This window comes from Petromyzon marinus, chromosome 1, assembly GCF_048934315.1.
Source record: "Petromyzon marinus isolate PM22_M1 ecotype Great Lakes invasive population chromosome 1, UKy_Petmar_22M1.pri1.0, whole genome shotgun sequence".
NCBI lineage: Eukaryota > Metazoa > Chordata > Hyperoartia > Petromyzontiformes > Petromyzontidae > Petromyzon > Petromyzon marinus.
In genome coordinates, this window is record NC_133667.1 from 13584123 (window position 1) to 13607547 (window position 23425).

General features: G+C 46.3%; 1 protein-coding gene across 2 annotated transcripts; it reads right to left on the reverse strand.

The window, feature by feature from the left end:
* Nucleotides 1–1840: 1840 nt before the first annotated feature.
* Nucleotides 1841–20517, reverse strand: LOC116941572 (uncharacterized). 2 transcript variants are annotated; one of them, XM_032952757.2, is made up of 5 exons: nt 19927–20509; nt 15011–15536; nt 13919–13996; nt 12989–13066; nt 1841–4715 (listed from the first exon to the last, which is right to left on the reverse strand). In XM_032952757.2, exons 2-5 carry the CDS (start codon nt 15525–15527, stop codon nt 3820–3822), a joined length of 1569 nt encoding a protein of 522 aa, XP_032808648.2. In that variant the 5' UTR covers nt 15528–15536; nt 19927–20509; the 3' UTR covers nt 1841–3819. The 2 variants fall into 2 exon arrangements, with proteins under 2 accessions (XP_032808648.2, XP_075923409.1); XM_076067294.1 differs by lacking the exon at nt 1841–4715 and adding an exon at nt 7092–10922 and having other exon boundaries at nt 19927–20517.
* Nucleotides 20518–23425: the final 2908 nt, after the last annotated feature.

Below are 23425 nucleotides of genomic sequence, written 5' to 3' on the forward strand. Positions count from 1 at the left end.
GTGACTTTACCGAAACAACTAAAAATATGAATTACTGCAGTCACGAAAGCTTTAAATCAAAATTGTTTTTCTTGTTCATGTTTTTGTTTGTTGCGGTTGCACCCGATTCAAGAGCCGAATGGCTCACAGGGGCTATACCAAATAAATTAACTATGGAACTAACTACGTGACTTTAAATTTCGATTTAAAGCTTTCGTGACTGCAAGGATTCATCTTCTTTGGTTCTTTTGGTAAAGTCACGTAGAATGAGAATACAATAATAAAATAACATAATAAAATTCTCACGACGTTTCGGCCACAACGCAAGCGGCCGTCTTCAGGTGAAAGGTACAGACCTGTCGGGACGACAGAGCTTCACTGAACGATGTTAAGATTCGTAGCGACTTTTAAGCTGGTTGGGAGAAGTGAGGCACCTTGACAAAGGGGTTCACATATCAAATAGCTGAGGGATTAGCTTGTGACTGGTCACAGTCTTTACCCGAAAGAACCAATAATGCGTTGCCTTTCGTCAGTTATTACTTTTTTGTTGTTCCCTGCCCACACCTTTGGCCGTGAATTTCAACCGCAAATAACTCGTGACAAAATCCTAACCCCCCTCTCCAATGCATCCATCAGCCCCTGGAACTGCCGGGTGTTGTGGGCAACTTCTCTCCAGCTCTCACGAAGGACTTGGGTGAGATCCGCACGTCTGCTGCTGCTCGTGCCAACTCTCCGATGTAAAAATCACAATGTCATGTTGCGCTGTCCCACTTCTTCAAAACTATTTAACTTGCAATTCATTGCATTTGGCGGCTGTCCTTGTCCGTTAAGAAAGAAAAAAATTAAGCCGGTAAAAAAAAAACGGGCTTTGGTGGTGCACGCGCTCTCCTGTCGTCCGGCATCGTGCAAGGTAAGCAGTAAGCGGTTAGTGGATCGTATAAGATGTTGTGAAACTACCATATCGGTGAACCTTATATGGGTTACCCGTAATCTTGTGCAGGAATATTGTTGAGTTTTTTTTTAGGGTTCATATGGCGTACAGCCGCCGTTTCAATACGAGCGAACAAAATCGCTGTTTATTGTACACTTACGTAGCACGTGTTGTGTGCGCATCCACATCAAGCAACAGCAGCAGCAGCGTCAGCATGCAAAATCACATACAGTAGCATGATAAATAGCATAATTGACAGCAATTATAAAAATTAATTACGTAAAAAGTTTTTTTTAGTAACATAATCTTTGTCTATTTGTTTGTGTTTCTCCCTTGTGATGGCACTTTGTCGAATGAACGTTGAAATGTATAAGGGCATGGGGTGACCAATAAGGTCTGAATTGGTCCGTAATCAGGTAAAGCACTGATAAGGAGTCGACAGATATGAACTACCTTCCCGTAGACGTCAAGTAGGAGCCATACCCTGGCTCGTATGTAGTATGCTGAACTTATTTCGCACCATGTGTAGCCAACCGTGCTTTTCGGACGTGCTGGGGAAGGTCATCACGCTAAAAACAAAAGGCTGTTCTAAATCAATTAAATTCAGATTTAAAAGTGCAAAACTCCCTCCAGTAGCTTCCTAACATTCAGGCGGTACAACAAATGTGGACTCCACCTGTCCCGTCCGAATGGGATCGAGTGTTTCCCCCTCACACGCATGAGTTTCCGCCGGGTGCTCCAATTTCCTCCCACATATAAACACTCGATAATGTTGCCGATAGCGCCTTAAAAAAAGGCCCACATTCGTGCAAAATAAACGTACTGTGAAAGACGTTATTGACCGTCTTTGTGAATGAAATATCAACGGAGAGTATGCGGACCACACAATTCTGTGAAAGTACGGCGGAGAATAAACACACACAAGCACCGTGACAGAAATAGCAACTTTAATTGCACAAAAAAGCAACAACAACAAAAGAACCTACGACAGCAAAGACACTTGCACTTTTGACTGAGCTCACGTTGCAAGAGAGTTCAAAGCTGATTGACTTTGCATGTCTGAAATGTGAGGAATATGTACTGCAGTCTACGTGTTGCAGTGGCCTAATAGCCTGAAGAGTGATCATACAATACCAGCAATGCATGCACACTATTACAGCACTCATAACATCGATTGTAAGCCTAACCGGCGTACAGTGCCACGTGTGCGCGTTACTCTATTACACAAGGGTGATGGCCGTGTGAACATTTAATATCCATCTGCGTTTGAAAGTCAACGCGCAGTCGCAGCTTTGGGTTTTGAACTCACTGCGACTCCGGTAGCCTGCGGATGCCTATGAGACCCATCAGAAAGGCTGCGAAAGGTCAGAGATTCAATTAAGGATCGAGACATTTTGGAGTGTGAAATGCGAAGGTCACAGCTCGTGAAGCTCTAAAATGTCTGGATCCGTACGTGAATGATCACATCACCCAGGGTATCCAATTTATGTACTGTGCTTCTACGCTCCCTCATCCACACACTGACCAGCATGGTGATGTATTGTCAAATAGTCCCCGCGACCCACATGGTGTGGGGGAGGGCGCTGCTCTAGTAGTACATGTACACATTGATCTACTCGTGCAAAGTACCATGCCATCGGGGTTTTGACGTCCTTTTCACCAAGGGCAGTGTGCGCTTTTGTGAGTCGACCAATTCCTCGCAGAAATAAGAGCAACTGTAGCAGGATTTGAACTGTTGGCTCCGTCAAAGTTTGAGCGGTAACGATGGGGGGTGCTGAACACTCGGCCATTTAGACAGTCAAATAATAATCCTGAAGGCCGCTTGTGTTGTGGCCGAAACGTCGTGAGAATTTTATTGTGTTATTTTATTTTATCAATTTATTATTTTATTCTCATTCTACGTGACTTTACCGAAAGAACCAAAGAAGACGAATAATCCTATTCGCAGCCTGTAGAGGGCACATCATTGGGCACTCTGACGCTCAGCGAAATAAGATGTGAAGATGACCACAGCACTAAAAGCAGTTAAATGTACATGCACGGCGATTTTGTTGGCCGACTGCTGGATGATGAGAGTCTCCCTTCACACTGCGGGCCAAGGGGGTTATTTGAGCACACCATCACATTTGTCAGTGCGGGATGGCGAATAGCGGGGACATAGACACGGAAGCATAGAAGTACAGTACGATAATGGCTTTTTGCTGTGCTCCCAACAATGTAGCACCTACATGGGCCTCTCACCCAACACTGCACGGCATATTTTGCCCGTCAAAACAAGTGGGGATATCAATCTCCACAGGGCTACCACTGTTTTGGCTTCCCAATCACCGACCGAAAAATGAATTGATAACCTACTGATTGTAACCCACCTATGACCAAATCACCTGGCATGTCCCAAATATCATCAGAGCTCACAAAACAGGAGTGGAGCCTGGAGGGCACTTGTATGGGTGATCACGATGCATGCATGCATGCCCAGGATTTCAAGAGACAGCTTCTGGGCTACGTGGCGGTCAACAAGAGGCGGTGCAGGTCAATCCATTATTGTACTGTACTTGCAGTCAAGCATATGCTCCATGCATTCACCAAACCGACACTGACCAACGTGGTTAAGTACGGTCATATAACCCCCATTACCCGCATGTCAAATATAGGGAGGCACTCATCCATCAATGCAGTAACAAGAGGACTGTACATGTATATGATTGTAACTCAAGGTGCCCAAACGACAGCGGTCATCCGGCTCGATCTATGCAGCTGGTAACATTTAGCAAAACAGTGAAATGACGGGACACCACGTTTGTCTGCCAAGCCAAGATGACCTGACGAGACTCGGGACCGCAAAAAAAGACCACCGCTCGGAATTGGCGAACGCCACGCTAAACCCCGGCGCCGAGTTCACGCGCACGTTACTCGGCGTGCGTGCGCCGATGAGACCAGAGGATGGAGCGGTGCGAGAAGTGGAGGTCGCACACCTCGCAGCGGTACGGCTTCTCGCCCGTGTGCATGTGGCGGTGGTCCTTGAGGCTGGAGCACTGGGAGAAGGCACGGCCGCACACGTCGCAGCTGTAGGGCTTCTCGCCCGTGTGCAGCCGCAGGTGCCGCTTAAAGTTGGAGTAGTGCGCAAAGGGGCGCAGGCACACGTCGCAGCGGTACGGCTTCTCGCCCGTGTGCATGCGCATGTGCTTCCGCAACGCATCCGACCGTGCAAACTGCCGCCCGCACTGCCGGCACTGGTACGGCCTCGACTCCTCGGGCGGCGCCATCGTTTCCGGCGCCGCTGCCGCAGCCGCAGCCGCAGCCGCCACCGCGTCGTCGTCGCCCGCAGCGTCGCCCCGCGCGGCGGGGTAAACACGAGTCGAGCTCACGGTCGCGTTGCCTTCGGCCTCGTGCCTCCCGTGGACCGCGTGTCGCTGGTACTGGGCGTATCCCGATCCTTTCGCCGTCCTGTCCGGCGGCGCCGCCGCCGCCGCCCGCATCGAAGCGACGTTCTCAATCAAGAACCCCGGTGGCGATCCCAGACCGAGGAGGCCGCCGCCGCCGCCGCCGCCGCGCGTGTACGACTGGTTCGTCCTGCCGAGCGAGAGGCTTCGCTCGAAGGCGAAGGGGAAATGCTCTTCCCCGTTCGCCATCGTTGCCGCCGCTGCCACCGTCGCCACGAGCCTGGGCGAGTGCTTTCTCACGTCGTTCCCCACGCGGCGAGCCTGGGCCACGGTGGCGACCGCCTGCCGCTGCATCCAAGCGGGCGTCATCAAGGGGACCTCTTCCTCGAGGAAGAACTTGTCTTGGCAGGGCAACTCCTCGCCTGCCGGAGAACACGCGCAGTTGTGTGAGTGCGATCGCCTTCTGTGAACAGTGTAACGCATTTCTTTCGAACTGGCTTTGTGCGATTAGTTTGTTGTCCTTCCCCCGCACCTCTAATTAGCACGGTTGGCTACGTACGGTGCGAAAGAAGTTCAACTTACATTACATATGAGCCAGGGTGTGGCTCCTTGAGACACCTACGGGAAGGGAACTTCACAACATTTATATGATCCACCAACCCTTGCTGCCTCCAAAGTGCGAGATTACAGGCGTAAATCACTAAAGCCCGGCTACAGTGTTGATGGATTTGGCTACATACGGTGCGAAAGAAGTTAAAAATACATACATACGTTATTTAAATAATGGTATTGCCGATCGAGGATAATGTTATCTTTATTATATGTCAGCTTTTCTTTGCCCTTGGATGGAAAGATTATACTTTAAGCAAGAGCATATGCTGACAACATACGTGTTAATTTGAGTATTGCTTTAATCCCACATGTTTTCATTCTGAACACAATTTTTTTTTTATCGCATGCCAAAACATTATCTGTTAAAAAAAACGTAAATGTGTGATAATCAATTTAAATGCGCCCCTTTCTTGCTCGTAATCAATCAACCAATATATATTTATTTGCTGGGGTGCAGACTTACAGTGAGGGAAAAAAGTATTTGATCCCCTGCTGATTTTTTACTTTTGCCCACTGACAAAGAAATGATCAGTCTATAATTAAAATGTTAGGTTTATTTGAACAGTGAGAGACAGAATAACAACAACAAAAATCCAGAAAAACGCATGTCAAAAATTGTATAAATTGATTTGCATTTTAATGAGGGAAATAAGTATTTGACCCCTCCGCAAAACATTAATTAGTACTTGGTGGCAAAACCCTTGGTGGCAATCACAGAGATCAGACGTTTCTTGTAGTTGGCCACCAGGTTTGCACATATCTCGGGAGGGATTTTGTCCCACTCCTCTTTGCAGATCTTCTCCAGGTCATTAAGGTTTCAAGGCTGACGTTTGGCAACTCGAACCTTCAGCTCCCTCCACAGATTTTCTATGGGATTAAAGTCTGGAGACTGGCTAGGCCACTCCAGGACCTTAATGTGCTTCTTCTTGAGCCACTCCTTTGTTGCCTTGGCCGTGTTTTGGGTCATTGTCATGCTGGAATACCCATCCACGACCCATTTTCAATGCCCTGGCTGAGGGAAGGAGGTTCTCACCCAAGATTTGACGGTACATGGCCCCGTCCATCGTCCCTTTGATGCGGTGAAGTTGTCCTGTCCCCTTAGCAGAAAAACACCCCCAAAGCATAATGTTTCCACCTCCATGTTTGACGGTGGGGATGGTGTTCTTGGGGTCATAGGCAGCATTCCTCCTCCTCCAAACACTGCGAGTTGAGTTGATGCCAAACAGCTCCATTTTGGTCTCATCTGACCACAACACTTTCACCCAGTTGTCCTCTGAATCATTCAGATGTTTATTGGCAAACTTCAGACGGGCATGTTTATGTGATTTCTTGAGCAGGGGGACCTTGCGGGCGCTGCAGGATTTCAGTCCTTCACGGCATAGTGTGTTACCAATTGTTTTCTTGGTGACTATGGTCCCAGCTGCCTTGAGATCATTGGCAAAATCCTCCCGTGTAGTTCTGGGCTGATTCCTCACCGTTCTCATGATCATTGCAACTCCACAAGGTGAGATCTTGCATGGAGCCCCAGGCCGAGGGAGATTGACAGTTCTTTTGTGTTTCGTCCATTTGCGAATAATCGCACCAACTGCTGTCACCTTCTCACCAAGCTGCTTGGCAATGGTCTTGTAGCCCATTCCAGCCTTGTGTAGGTCTACAATCTTGTCCCTGACAACCTTGGAGAGCTCTTTGGTCTTGGCCATGGTGGAGAGTTTGAAATCTGATTGATTGCTTCTGTGGACAGGTGTCTTTTATACAGGTAACGAGCTGAGATTAGGAGCACACTCTTAAAGGGAGTGCTCCTAATCTCAGCTTGTTACCTGTATAAAAGACACCTGGGAGCCAAAAATCTTTCTGATTGAGAGGGTGTCAAATACTTATTTCCCTCATTAAAATGCAAATCAATTTATAACATTTTTGACAAACGTTTTTCTGGATTTTCTTGTTGTTATTCTGTCTCTCACTGTTCAAATAAACCTACCATTAAAATTATAGACTGATCATTTCTTTGTCAGTGGGCAAACGTACAAAATCAGCAGGGGATCAAATACTTTTTTTCCCTCACTGTATCCAAGAAAGTGTTTGGACATTACAACAAAATAAAAAATACAATTGACCGACGAGAAATCACAAATGGGGATAACCTTACAAAATTATTCAAAAAATGTTTATAGATGACATAGGACTGCTTTGTGAGATTCACATTTTTATTTATTAAATAACGGTTTTGCACCATCACTTGCACAAAGGATCACAGTACCAGCACAATGCCCTTATAACGTCTTAGTATCACGCGTTTGCTCAGGTACTTTTCAGCAGCATCTTAGTTGAGGACATGAGCTGCAGCTCAACAAAAGCAAGCTTTGGTTCTATGCTAGAGACACTAAAACCCAGAAGGATCCTACAAAGTTTATCACGACACCACCTAGCCCTAACACTAGACCGCACAACACTACCAGTAGATTACCTGGAACTACCAAAACTATCTGAGCACACCCAGGTACTTGCTAAAGGTTCTTCTCCCTGAAAGCCTTTGAAGAGGCAGCAGGGTCCATGGGCCACAAGCAGTAATCCTCCATCCGCCCGCAATAAACGAGCCGTCAGTATTGCATTCATGTAAGTCCTCTTCTTCCCAATGCCAGCAGAACAACAGCTTCAGTCCATCTTCAACTATCATTGTCATTGCTTTGGCTGAAAGTCCGTAAGATAGCTTTTGTCTAATAAGTCCATATCACAGACTGCAGAGATGTCCATTCTTCAATCCTTTCTATGATAGTTCTTTCCATTTTGAACTCCATAGGCTCTTCTTGTCTTCTTTGGGTCCAGATTCCTGTGCCATATAATACTACCAAATTGCATAACAAGTGTGTCATAATTGTAGCTTTTGGTTTTAAAGTATTTCACTTTCCAGGTCATTTAAAACTACCCTATGACTGAAAGTCCCAATTTTATTCTCCTCTGCAAATCACCTGTGCGTCCATCGTTCAACAGTATCAAACCACTAAGGTATAAAAATCCAGAAACGCACTCAAATACTTTCCCTTTATTAACATGTTAACGTTTAATCTTCTCTGGCAACAGTCAAACCTTTTATATTTATCAATATAATCAGTACCAAATCTGAGCTGGCTTTTCAATCTTGACTTTTTTGCAAGTAATTCTATGTTATCTCCAAAACTGTAAACAAATAATTTGATCAATTTGCCACAAATTCACAAGTCAGAATTGTCTGATAACTGCTCCATTATTACTTCTAAAATATATTCGAACAAGTACAGGGGAGGATGTATGCATTCCATGCTCAATGCCAATATTTATCCTGAACCAATCAATACATAATATTTCATAGAGTAGGTTATTAACATAATCATCTCCGGCAATATTACTTGCAATGCCAGGTATTTGACGTTATCACATAAATCTGGTCTATTGTTCTTCCAACTCTGAACTCTGCCTGGTCTTCCTTAAGGGTTACAATCACTTTATACAGTATTAGGCATGTACCGATGCATTGAGCAAATTTAGAGTTTAATTTTGTACTTCAATGACATTTGCATCGAATCGTGCATGCGAATTCATGATAGACATGTACATTAAATGCCAAAGACATACCAATAAAATATTGATCTCATTATCTAGGATTTTAAAGAGCGCTTTCGTCAAAGCGCTTTACAAGAATTATAATTGGTACATTAGTATTGGCTGATGGAGAAAAGGGATGGGGTTTTAGTTTTGGGGAGGGGAAGGGATGGCAAGGAAGGGTGATGATAGGGAAAGGCAGGGGAGGTGAGGTTAGAAATGGGAAGGATGGTAAGGAAGGGTGATGATAGGGAAAGGGAGTGGCAAGGTTAGGAAGGATCTAAGGTGGTAAAGGTTTTAAGGACAATGACAGGAAGTTGGTGGAGGGATAAGCCCTCTTGAAAAAAGATTAGTCTTAAGGGGGAGAATGAAAAATGGCTAGTGAAGTTGCCCGATTGATGTGGAGGGGGGCGTTTATTCCAATGGAAAGGGGAGCCAGGACGGAAAAGAAGCGTAGACATGACTGAGCACAGGGAGGGGGTGGGCGTAGTGAGGGACAATATAAATTGTGAATGCAGGGGCCTAGATGGGACGTGGTAAGAAATGAGAGAAGCGAGATAGGGTGGGGGGCAGAACCATGCAGCGATTTGTAAACAATGGTGAGGGAACATTTCTGCTAATCGCATGAACACAATTGTAAAAACGAGGCAATGAGAAGAAATTCAACCGAGATCAAATTTTTGGAATATATTCCTGAATAGAATAACGAGGCAAAATTGTAACAGTTTATCGTAAAAAAAAATGTTTGCATGCTTCATTACCCCATCTTGAAAAAATGATGGGAGCAAAAAAATATATAAATTCCCCTCTCGGAATACAGTTTCGTAATGTCCGACCAATGCTTGCGCTTGTAACATTCTACAAGCCTTTTATATATATTTGTTTATTGCAATTGGTGTTTAGAAAATATCCGAGTGAAACACACGTTTGGTGCGATCATTGGCAACAGGGTTGGGGCCAACTCACTACATCTGCAAACCGGCTTTAATCATGAATGGCTGAAACCTGATTGAGGAACCCCCAAGTTTCATCAGTGGCAGCTCCGAGCTGCTGAGCCACCTTGGAAATTTCCCATTTCATTGGTGGGAGCCAATTTCTCCCAAAGACATCTGATAAAATGGTTCTCAATTCCATAAAACTGTTCTAATGATAAATCAACTTCACGAGAGATGGTGAACAGACAGTGGGTTGAGTTAACCCTCTATTTGTATTTGAACTTGCAAACATCAATATTTTGAGTTGAGCAAACTTGACACAGTACCACATAAATATACTGTCTGTATATTCAAGGAATATTTAAAAATCAGGCCATTTCATCTGAGTGATCTCCAAAGTGTTTTCATTTTAAGTTCAACATCACCAGGACTGTGACAGAATTTCTTGATATGAATATCGGACAACGCACTATTCAATGTCAAAACGTCAAAGTCTCTTCCTGGTCGTACGATTGTTTTCGTAGCATTGGTGTTCTTTTCACATTTCCATATAGCTGGAGGGAGCAGTCGCTTGAGAAGACAACCAGTTGACTTTTGAAAAAGGCAGTATTCATTTTATTGACCTGAGATAAACGATGGGGCTGAGTTGGTTATGGACCAGAAACTAACCCAACCGTGTAATGCACCATCTGACAAAATAAATCCTGAGAAAAATGCCTAACTTAAAGAAAAATGGTTTTCGCACCTACGATAAGCACGGTTGGCTACATACGTTGCGGATGAAGTTCAACATACACACATGTCAACAACGCCGACGGGATAATCAACTTGCTGCCGAATGGTGGCACTGGTGACGCTTGTAGTTGCTGCACTGCGAGAATCTGCGCCCACACAGGTCACAGCGGTACGGCTTCTCGCCCGTGTGCATGCGCTGGTGGCGCTTGAAGTTGCCATACTGCGAGAAGGCCTGACCGCACACGTCGCAGCCGTACGGCTTCTCGCCCGTGTGCATGCGCAGGTGGATTTTGAGCTCGGCGCAGCGCTTAAAGCCGTGGCCACACACCTCGCAGCAGTACGGCTTTTCTCCCGTATGCGAGCGCATGTGCTTCTGGAGGTAGTCGTGCCTCGTGAACCGTCGACGGCACAGCTCGCACGCGTACGGCCTGTTGTTTCTCGTGCCGCCGCTAGGCTCGGGCACCGCCGCCACCGCCGCCGTTGCCGCCGACGTTGCCGCGGATTGGACCACCCGCAAGCTCGCTGGGCCTTGCTCTGAGACGTGACCCGCGGCGGAGCGTGTCGAGGCCGCGTCGACAGCGAAAGCGGCGGCGCCTCGTGCGACGTTCCTGCCGACATTCCCACTGGCGCCCCGGGCTCCTCTGGATGCTCGCGGCTGCCGTGGCCGCTCCGTACCCCTCGAGTTTTCCGACCGAGGATAGAGCTCTTCGACGCCCTTCAGTGATGTCACGTCACCGATGATGAATCCAGACTGACAATCCTCACTCTTACCTGTAGAAGGAAATGGCACCACTTTCAAGCAGCTGAACGCCGACACAACCTCGCCGGGGGTAACAAATAGGTGGAACTGGAACATTTCCCCTGGCTCTCGTTCCTTGCAAGTCCAATCGCATGTCGACCATAGACGCTACAGTTATTGACACGCGGGACTTGTCATCCTCATCTCGCCTCTGTACCAGGGTGGTACGTTCGTGGTCTTGATCTTCTGATACGATAGGGCAGCCTCCACACGTGCTTTAACGCCGGGACGAGTCCCCCAGCACCACAACTCTGTATTCATAATATTTTTTTATATCCTAAAGCAGGGTTCTTTCGACCTTATTTTCCAGCGAGCCACATTATAAAATTACTGCGCGCTGGTGGGCCATGTGACGGCATAGTGTCTATAAAAATTACCAAAAATGTGTCACTCTCTTATCTTACTCATGTCTTGTTTACATAATCTTTATTTATTATTGATAGATCTCTCAATCTCAATTTCATATTTATCTTTCATCTCGCTAATCGGTATCTGTGTCCGAGCGGACCACAGCTCGGTGGGCCACTCCCAAGATCCTCTGCGGGCCACATTCGGCCCACGGGTCACCAGATCAAGAACACTACCCAAAATAATTTCAGAACACATGATTACAGGTCAATGACGCACTTGGTGTTAGCACGTGAACATGACATTGTTCCCTGTGTACCCCGGAGGGGTAACATGCACCTGGAGGTTCATCCATGAAAACATTAGCACTTCCCATGAGGTCCAGTCACCAAATCTCCCCCCTCCTGTCTGTCTTCAATGGTGTAGTCACAAATGCTTGAATATGTTGAAATTTATGGGGTGGGGCAGGGCAGTGGCGCCGAGATTGGCGCACCGTCCTATGAACCCAACCACCTGCATTTGATTCCCGGCCATGGCAAACGTCAGTGGTGCATGACATCTGAACCGGTCCTGGCTCCGTCCCACTTCACCGACTTTCACTAGCCAGTATGAAGAAGGGTCAAGCAACCCCAATGACCACCAACACTTTGTGGGAAGATCTTCATCAATTAATGGACAAAAGGCCGTAAGTTCTATGGATCAGGCCGATTGTCATAGCAGTTGTAAAGGGCCCTCAGTTAAAAAGCAGCTGAGAAGCACGGTTAAACACTGTCAAAATGTTCAGGTTTTTTTAATGTATGCACCAACACACTTTGCACCACTTCCTGTTTCATTGCTCTTTTAAATCTACATATATTGCTTTAATGGTTTATGTTTTGCGTCACAATGCATGGTCCTACCCATGTATGTAGAATTTATTTCCTACCGTACGTAGCCAAACTTTTTATTCATTTACCACTCCACACATTTTACGCTGCAGTAACCAAGGATTTTTGTTGAAAGCACAGTCAACCATTGCTGAACGAAAGGTCACACGTTTACCTCTATTGCCCCCGTAATGCGAGGCTCTCTTTCACCACCCATCGGTGCTGTCGACTCTGTCCCAGTTCAGGTCCAGGCTCAAGATCTGTCTTCGACTGACTGCCTTGTTCTCGCCATATAAATATGTCCAGTCTCTGTACAGAATCTTGATATGCTATGTAGAACCCAATCGTATAGTATTGTAAGTCGCCAATGTCTTAGTGCTTACTTCAATTCAAATGTAACCACGACCTCACTCTATGAGACTTCGTTTTAAAATCTCCTAATGCCTGGCTTTTGTATGTGAAAATAGTGTAGTCGCCGCTGAGGTTGAAGAACATGGGGAAATTTGACATTTTTGGTCGTCATTACAGAATAATTATAAGGTACGCAGTCGCTCAAAAGGACGACTCTATTTGACTTAGTTCCTAATTAGCTGTCTTTTTAAAAAAGTAGTTGTAGTCAGCTAGCTTTGGGGGATTACTCCTGAAAAGAAATCAGGTGTAAGGGTTGGGATCGAACCCACGACCTCCTGTATACCGGGCGAGGTAGTTAACATCTCTCCATCCCTTAGGTTGGGATGTATGACCATGCTGCGCCCGCTGAGCAATCAGCGGCGCTTTACAAATGAAGGTTGATGATGAAGATGTTGGTGTCAATGTGCACTCACCGTCGCAGCTCTCCACTTTGACCTCTTGCCACACGGGGCTGAAGTTTGCCTCGGTAGAAGGGCTGTTCCCTCCCTCGTCTGGGGAGAGAGAAGAGATTATGACTCGGCACGAGCACTGTAATGACTAAAATACAACTTGATTATTTGCAAATGTTGAAGTTACGGATGGATGTAAATTTTATGTTTACTCACCTAAGCCAGCAGTGAAAATTCCACATTCCCATAACAGGGACCAGTCCTTTTATGAAGTGGTACACATTTTATGAACCTCGTAGGGCTAAGAGGTTGAGTTTCGACCTCCAAGCCCGCATTTAAACACGTGACTTTCCAATTGTGAATCTAGCACTCTTAACTAAACATCTGAATGACAAAGCCTCCTGAAAAAGCATCTCGAGGCTCAGAAATGCTTGGGTAAATAAAGGACTACAATATTACACGATTATAAAATAAAATTATACTCGCTCTAGTGTGTAAGATAAACTAGTACTTAAGACAATGTGTGACATGCAAAGCCATTTGATTTCTGGGAGACTCAACCGGGGCCACACAGTGAACCGGCAGTAAATCCCACCCAATCGTCAATAGCCATGCCCACTAAAACCACGAGCTCTACCCACACAGTGAGGGGCCTCTCTCCTCCTCCTGACACTGGCACCACCACCAACTCATGTGCCCTGCCCACTCCTCTGCCAACCCCCAGGCTACCCGGGTAGTTGGGCATCTAATTTTAAACACAACCCAATAACTCTGATAAAACGCAGATTCTTGAATAGACCCCAAATTACGACAATTTATTTTTGTATCACAATGAAGGGGGTGCGGGGTGTTAATTGTTAGAGGCTTAGGATTTTTTTGCATTTAAATGTGACTTCTCTCTGCTTGTAAATACCCAAGCTTCATGCTGTTAAAGACAAAGTGAGGATACCTTACCCAATGGTTGTTCACTATCACCGCCCCCTCCGGTAACGCTCGTTTGGACTTGAGAATTTCTGAACTCCATGGGGCAATCTGAAAGAAAGTGACAATGGCCTGATTGGCTAGTACACGAAAAAACACTTTGCAACAGGCGACATTCGCAAGAAACACCTCAGTTTAAGGAATGACCATCATACAATACGCTCATTTATACCATAAAAACTAAACACTGGTTGTTAATTTGCAAATGTAATCGGCACTGACACCCTTGTCAGTGTGGTTTATGTGAAGTACAATGGTGTTTTTGTTTTGTCATGAGGAAGAAGAATGCGTACAATAATGACCACCGTTGCGGCCAAAGGTTGCAGTGCATTTTGCCTCGAACGTGAACATCGGCCCAAGTGAATTTACTAATTTCTAGAAGACACCAGTACAGCAAGCGGGTTTCCCGACTCATCTGCGTGGATTTTCGTGCGCTGTCCCCTTAGTACGGCCTGCGAGGGTCCTGCGACCAAGGGGAAGATCCCACCAACAGATAGCGGGATACTGTTCAGGAAGGAGATCACAGCAGCTGGGGGATTTCGGCATCAGCATGTGGCAATTTCCCCTCGCGTGAAAAAAATGCATTTGCCAATCTTGGTCGTGGAGGACTCACTGATACTCAGTGAGGCTTTGTGATGTAAATGAAAATAGTATTCAAGCCAGATTGAAGTGTGGAGTTTTCCCTACTGACTCAGGGACCAATAATTCAAATGAGCAGCACTCTGCGCATGTCAATACAAATGAGGATAGAATGAGTATATCACCTCCAGTCTAGGTTCCTGAGCTGTAATCATCACCTACCTCACACAGCCATCACAACAGAATGTTAACCTCACCATCACGTAACATGTATACCACGCCTCCCATACAGTACATCTTGAGGCACCCTTTGGCAGTGCTCGGCATGTGGAAATTATCCCTGTTCACAAGGTGAATGCAGTACCGGCCTGCAAATGGGAGTTCGTCTGCCAGTAAAGGGTGATATTCCTATGTGGTTTGCCCAATAATTTGTGGAGTAATCCCTGAAGATTAGTGTGGCGTTTCCTCCTTCTAGTCGGAGCTCACCGCGATTGGAGAACTGACTCTTCTCCTCTGAGGGCAGCTCCTCTTCGTCAGCAATCAAGTCCTGGTGTTCAACCCCTGCACAGGGTGGACTGGAGACACCAACACCCATTTCAGGGCCGTCCATGACTCCCAGCCTCCGCACGGACATCAGCAGCTCCCGGCTCAAGCCGCTGAACAGCGCGAGCAGCACGTCCACCAGGCCTCCCAGCGTCACGTCGCCAGGGGAGGAAGCGGCGGCGTCGTCCCAGTGCGGTGTCCCAGCGTCGTGGGGTTCGGCCCCCTGCAGGGCCTTCACCACCTGCCGCAGCACGGCGTAGAAGCCGAAGGGCAGGCGGTCGCGGGCCGTGGACAGCAGCTCGGCCCGCACGAGGCCGTCCCCGACGCAGGCGCGCAGGACCCCGTAGTCCCGGATGCCCAGCTCCGAGTCCATAGCCCGGGCCACCTCCGCGTTCACGCCCTGCGCCTCCAGCCACGCCGGGAAGTCCCCGCTCGGTTCCAGCACAGCTGCGCATGCCATTTTGTGAGCCTGCAGAATGAAAGAAGAGTTAATGGGCCTCCCTGCTCAATAGACATTTTGACAGTGCTTAAGTACCATGGAAATTCTACAATTCCATACATTCCTCCTCTGAGTTTATCCACATGACAGTGACTATCACAAGTACACAATGCTGCTGCCATTCACACCAGTTAACGAGAGAGCTTATACTACAATCAATCCACCGGCTGCATACATTTCCAGATCGCATTCACGGTCTTCAAGATCCTGCATGGACTCACCCCTACCCACTGCTCTCCTCTCACCTCCCTCTATTCCCCCCTTTCTAAGTACTCTCCGCTCCAGAAACCATGGCGTTGAATGCAAACCCCCAGGTCAACCCTTGCCCAGCAGAGGTTAGCTTGTTATCCTCCATTGTCCCCATTCTCTGGAAGGCCCTTCCCATATGATCCATACTCTCAACTTCCTGTTCAAGTTCAGGCTCAAGACCTTCCATTTAATCTTGGCCTTTGACTGCAAGCCTCCAAAAAAATTAAGTCTCACTGTTTCTGTACACCGCCTTGAGATGACGTAAAAATGCACATTTTACGTTATTAACCCGCAAAGGAACGAAAATAATAGTTTAAGTCGACTAGAGTGCTCAAAGTTTATTTTCCATATATAAAATTACCAACTAGTTTAGTTACATAAGAGGTTTTTGGGGGGTTTTGGGTTACACGATCTAAACAAAAAAAACCCCTCTATTTTGGATACTGGTCGCAAAAGCCAAAGTGTTAAACTAGTTTAGTTACAACAAAAGGGTGTAGTGATGCACCGATTCAACAATAAAAAATATATTATAAAGGCCCACATGATACATTCATTTACAACTGCACAAATTTCCGATTTTAGTTATAGGCAAATGTTACGCTTCTGTTACATTTAGGCTAAAGGATAAATGAGCGAAAAAAATAAATGAGAAACACTATGAACCGGACAACAAAAATAAGAGGTTAAGAGCACTGATCTGGCACCGCACGAGACCCTGGGTTCGAATTCAGTGCAGCCAGGCGTTATTCAACCGAGTTCCCAAGTGTAGTGAGTTAACGTCTCATTCAGGTCACCAATGACTATCACAAAAAAATCATCAACACCAAATTAGCTTATGCACTTAAACCCTCTCGTTCCGATGATGTACGTGTATACCATCTAAACGAAACCGGAGAAAAATTACTTTATCGGTACCGATGCTCCCGAAAAGCCCACGTGAGAGGGCGTGTGGCACAGTTTGGCGCCAGCTATCGCAGAGTGCGGTACGTGTCGCTACGGTTCTCTGCGGCGAGTAACAATGTCTTTAAAAGCAACGGCGCTACTACGCATGTCCAAGTAAAATTAGCGCCGAGCCTCTTGCGCGTTAAGAGATTCAGCGGTGAAGGGGCCACCCACAGCCTGCACAACGTGCAGACGCCTCGGAACGGGAAAGGGTTAATGCAGCTAAATTTTATTGTCGCGCATAAAAGCGAGTAGGGAAGTGCTGCCCTCTACTGTGCTGACCAGAGATCACTTCAGGAGAACGTAATAGGTAGCTCTTACTGGTAGGAACCTCCTGGTTACACCAGCAGCCCACAGGGGATTGTGTCCGTCCGTCCGTCGTGCATCCAAAAATGGGAGGGGTGGGGCTGGGTGGAGAGGGGAGGGTGGGGAGGGGCTGGGCGGGGAGGGGAGGGTGTGGAGGGGCTGGTCACCCCGTGGTGCCCTTATGAAACTCAACGTTTAACCTACTCACGCCGGCTTGTGCCCGCCCTCACAGTCGGGCATATTTGCGGAATACACCACGCCGCCGTTGACCCTGGCCATTGACCGAGCAACCCAACGTTCCTACCAGCTCCATCCGCAGGAATGTGTTTAATACTTGCTTCTAAGGGCCGTTTTCTAACACGAAAGTTTGCATTGTTCTACGAGATATTCTAAAGCACGCTTTGGGCATCATGACGCAACGGCGATCGCAAAATTGGGATAACGTTGAGAAGAAATTACTGAAAATATAAAACTGTACATTAATTCTTGAATCGAATTGTGGCTATCCGTTGATATCACTAAAGGGGGGAGACAGGTTGAGGTGAATATATTTTTGTTCAACTGTATTGAATCAAAGTGACAGTGTCAGCCGATTCATACGAAAGTGGGTTTGAGCTAATCGCCTTTGGCGAATCTGATCCAGTGCAGGAAAAGCCACATTCCCCACGACGTATTCCAGTCTTATAAAAGCACCGAGTACTATTCACTTCCACAACGCGGTACGCATTTTACCGACCCCGTAGGAACAGTAGTTTGAGCAAATGTGAACGACAATCATACGGTTCAAAGCTCGATCATTAAATCAATGTACGTACAGGTGCTGCGCCTCTTGTCAACCCACTACTGGATGACAGCCTCCCCGATGCGGTGCTGGGTCGTGAGGTGTTATTTTTTGGGGGGGGATTTTTGCACACAGCGTTGAAATACGGTGTTTTTTTTCTTTCTGGAAGATTTGCTGGTTCATCCCAGGATGCTTCCGTTGCGCGTCGTCGCTTTCAAGATGTTTCTCTGTTCATATTTTGTTTGTTGCGGTTGCACCCGACTCAAGAGCCGCATGGCTCACAGGGGCTATACCATTATAAACTAAACTTGAAAACTTGTTCTTTGACCATACTTCACCACGCTGGTCAATGCGGGTTGGTGAAAGCTGAGGGACAATTTATGTATCTTACCAGTTAAGGCCCACTGAGCTATCTAGCCCATTTTCCAGAAGCGACCTGGCCATCACAAGTGATAGCTCAACGAAGCGGCCTATCACGCGGAAATTTATAGCAGCCAAATACTCTAAACGCGTGATGTTGATTCTAAATGAAACCGGAGCACCCGGAGAAAAATCCACGCGAGAGAGACAATATAATACAAACTAGAAATATACAGCAGCAGGCGTCAGGGGCGGGATCACGAAAAGTCCAAATATACAACAGGCGTCAAGGGTCAGGATCGAACCCACGACCTCCTGCAATCCATGGAAGGTAGTTAACATCTCCTAGCCACCGTGATGATGATGATGAGAGACACACAAACTCCAAATATACAACAGGCGTCAAGGGTCGGGATCGAACCAGCGACCTCCTGCATACCAGGCGAGGTAGTTAACATCTCCTAGCCACCGTGATGATGAGAGACACACAAACTCCAAATATACAGCAGCAGGCGTCAAGGGTCGGGATCGAACCCGCGACCTCCTGCATACCAGGCGAGGTAGTTAACATCTCGCAACTGTGATGATGATGATGATGAGGGAGAGACACCGCAAACTCCAAATATACAGCAGCAGGCATCGTCAGGGGTCGGGATCGAACCCACGACCTCTTGTATACCAGGCGAGGTAGTTAACATCTCCTAGCCACCGTGATGATGATGAGAGACACAAACTCCAAATATACAGCAGGCGTGAAGGGTCGGGATCGAACCCACGACCTCCTGCATACCAGGCGAGGTAGTTAACATCTCCTAGCCACCGTGATGATGATGAGAGACACAAACTCCAAATATACAACAGGCGTCAAGGGTCGGGATCGAACCCACGACCTCCTGCACTCCAGGCGAGGTAGTCAACATCTCGAGACAGTTAACGGATAACAGAAGTCCACTGGTGTTGTTGTTGCGTTGCCCTCGACTGCCCCCACCGTAACAAAAGCTCCCCCCCCGAAGCAGCCTCCAGCACCAGTATGGAGAGCATAGAAGTACTGTACAGTAACATACATCTCTAGATTTGAAGCTTTCGTGACTGCAAGGATTCATACTCTTTGGTTTTATTCGGTAAAGTCACGTAGATAAAATAAAAACAAAACTAAATAAAACAAATTAATTAAATCGCGACGTTTCGGAGGCAACACAAGTTTTTTCCGTCTTCAGATATTCTGCGTTGACTTTTACACCTGAAGTGGGAAGCTTGCGTTGGCTCCGAAACGTCGCGATTTAATTGTTTTCTTTTCTTTTAATTTATTTTATCTACGTGACTTTACCCAATAAAACCAAAGAGTATAACACACACACCTCGTTTTATAATCACGTTTAGTTAACAAGACAAAGAACCCCCCCCCCCCGATACTTGCAACGCGAGGCTACGGCCAATTCGCGACCGGCCGCACGTGGCACTGCCTCGCGTATCGTCAATCCACCGCTGGATGGGTTACGAAAATACGATCAAACAATAATCGTCCCGATTGCTTTGTTCGTTTCGCATATTAAACGACGAATCGGATACAATTATGTTATCGATTCGTAAGATTTGTTTCAACGTATATACACGTTTAATACTTCAAGCGCTGCGCTGCACGCACGCACTCAAGGCTCCCTTCGTCCATTCTGTTTCCCGTTGTGTGTTTTTTTTGTGTTTCTTTAACCTCTAGAATCTTACCGACGCAAACTTGGCTTCAGATTGGCAGGTGGAGGGTAGTGGAGGCGCAAATCTTGCGGAATTTTGTTTTTATTCGCTTAAAATAAATGTAATTGAAGAGAGAAGAAGAATTTATTTTATAAAAAAAATCCCCAAACGCGAAGAAGGCCTCGGCGCACGGCGAGTAACGATGGGGGGTGGGGGTGGGGTTGGAGTGACGGCTGCTAAGGGACCGCGTCGAACAGCCCTCTTGTCCCGATCATCATAGTTCAATAGTTCCAATTTATTTTGGTATAGCCCCTGGGAGCCATTCGGGCTTCTTGAATCGGGTGCAAGCGCAACAAACAAAAATAAACAACAAAAAAAACTTAAAAGCACGAACACGAAAAAAACACATCTTAAAGTGACTACGCGACTGAGCAAACAGAAAAATCCAGGGGATGCAAGTCAAACAACAACAACAACTTTAACAACAACAACAAACACAAGACAACTTATATTAAGGCCATCAGTCTAACTCCTTACTACGATAAACAAAAACATGGCTAAACCAAAAAAAACGGGGGAGGGGCTCCAGTTTCAATCGTTGATCGATTACCAAGGAGAAACCCCCTATTAACGATTACTCGCTTAGGGGGCGTCCATAAATGACGTCACGCACCTAGGGGAGGGGATGGGTCAGACATTCGTGACGATGTGTGACGACGGGGGGGGGGGGTTTGAGAAATGTGACGTCATATCAAAATGCGCAACTTTAAATAAATATAGACAACACGTTCTACTTAATTAAATAGACTTTTTAAATACATGTTTTCTTCTACAACATCATAAAAACGCACTACAATGACAATAGTTTAAAGCGATTTGAAGCATGTTTTTTTTGGGGGGGGGCAGAGTTTTGTGACGTCATATTTGAGGGGGGGCCTGACTTTTTGTGACGTCGTGTGACGAAGGGGGGGGTAAAAAAATCGTCCAAAATCGCGTGACGTCATTTATCGACACCCCTTTTAGCTACGGGCCTCCATCGAGCTCAATGTGTAGCGTATGGTGTAATGTAGTGTATAGTGTAGTGTTTAGTAGTGTATAGTGTAGTGTATAGTAATGTATAACTTTAGATCTTTAGATGCCATCGGAACGAATTAGGGGCCGTCCATAAATGACGTCACGCGACATTGGATGATTTTTGACGCCCCCCCCCCCTCGTCACAAAAAGTCAGACCCCCCTCAAATATGACGTCACAAAGCTCTGCCCCCCCCCACCAAAAAAAATAAAACATGCTTCAAATCGCTTTAAACTATTGTCATTGTAGTGCGTATTTAATGTGCCGCTGCACTCTGAAGTTGTAGGAGAAAACATTTATCAAAAAGTATATTTTATTAAGTAGAACGTATTCTTGGTTCTTTCGGTAAAGTCACGTAGAAGGGAAACAATAAAATAATAAAAATATAAAACAATCATTTTTTTATTATTTTATTGTTTCCCTTCTACGTGACTCTACCGAAAGAACCAAGAATATGAATCCCTGCAGTCACGAAAGCTTTCAATCAAAATTTAAGTACAACGTGTTGCCTATATTTATTTAAAGTTGCGCATTTTGATGTGACGTCACATTTCTCAACCCCCTCCTCCCCCAATTCGTCACACATCGTCACAAATGTCTCACCTCCCCCCCCCAGGTGCGTGACGTCATTTATGGACGGCCCCTATACTCGCTTAACGACCAAATCACTTATCGAGTGGTTTATTGAAACCAATTACCGTCGTTAGTAAGAGTTCTTGTTCAGGGTGGGGTGGAAGGGCTCGCCGGAGTTTAAAAAATGCCGGATCATGGCATCGTTCACGTTCTTACCCCGTGCCCCATTCTTGGAAATATTTCAAAAAGAGCTTTATAGCTCATCGGATTCCTCCACTGAATATATATTCCGATGTGATTCTGATGATTTAAAATAGCTTACTTTTTGCACATCCTTGTACAGCATTGTGTTTTTAAGTGTTGCGTATACGAGTTTTTTTCTTGAGTGCTTTAAATCGGTTTAGTAAGTGAAATTGGCATACATAAACATACAAATAGATTTTTAAAAAAATACCCGACTGTAAACCAGTTACTGTATTCACTGTACTGTACTTACCACTGCAATCTCGAAGTCTAATACCTGTCCAACCCTTACAACTGCCCTACCTTATTACAGACCAATTCAGACCTTATTGGTCACCCCGTGCCCCTTATAAAGCTCAACGTTCATCCTACAAAGTCTCATCACAAGGGAGACACACACACAAACAAATAGACAAAACACATTTTTTTACTAAATTTCCCTGTACAAGAATACGGGTGACCCGTATGGGTTGACATGTATGAAGACTCTCTGCATGGGGTAATGATTGTGGGTTGTATAATTGGACACTGAAATCAAGCATAGCTACTTGTTATTGTTGTCGGACTGGTTACAGCCTTTGGAGCAGTTTAGCCGAATAGGTCCTGGGACTGCCAGAGAATGTTGGAAGCAGCTGGTTGATCGATGATCCACTGTATGTTAACACAATATTTGGCGGGGGGAGGGGGGGAGGGGTGCGTCTTATAATCCGGTATGTGGGCACTGCAAAATGACACCCGGATTCCCAAGTTGGAAATTGTGTTCACTGTCCCATATATTTGACACTCAATCCGTGCGCCACGCAGAGACTATGTGCCGCTCAGTCTGCCTAATGGATTTTAGCAGGTGACTGGAGAGAGAGAGAAAAAAACTTTTACCACCCCTGTCACTCAGATTCATTAGGGGCCGTCCATAAATGACGTCACGCACCTAGGGGGGGGGGGGGTCAGACATTTGTAACGATATGTGACGATGGGGGGGGGGGTGTTTGAGAAATGTGACGTCACATCAAAATACGCAACTTTAAATAAATATAGTTAACACGTTCTACTTAATTAAATAAACTTTTTAATAAATGTTTTCTCCTACAACATTATTGTACAGCGCCACATTAAATACGCACTGCAATGACAAATGTTTAAAGCGATTTGAAGCATGTTTTATTTTTTCTTGGGGGGGGGGGGCAGAGCTTTGTGACGTCATATTTGAGGGAGGCTCTGACTTTTTGTGACGCCGTGTGACTAGGGGGGGGGGGAATCGTCCAAAATCGCGTGACGTCATTTATGGACGGCCCCTTATAAGCATATACACTCTTGATTTGAAGCTTTCGTGACTGCAGGAATCCATACTCTTTGGTTCTTTCGATAAAGTCCCCGTAGGTAGAAAATAATTGGACCACCGCGGCAGCACTGGAGAGATCTGCTACGGGGGGGGGGGGGGGGAGAGAAGGGGGGGGCAGAAAGTGGACCCCGCGGCAGCACTGGAGAGATCGGCTACAGGGGGGGAGAGAGAAGGGGGGGGCAGAAAGTGGACCCCTTGGCAGCACTAGAGAGATCGGCTGCAGGGGGGGAGAGAGAAGGGGGGGGGCACAAAGTGGACCCCCCCGCAGCACCCGAGTCACTGGAGTAGAGATTGGAGAGGGAGG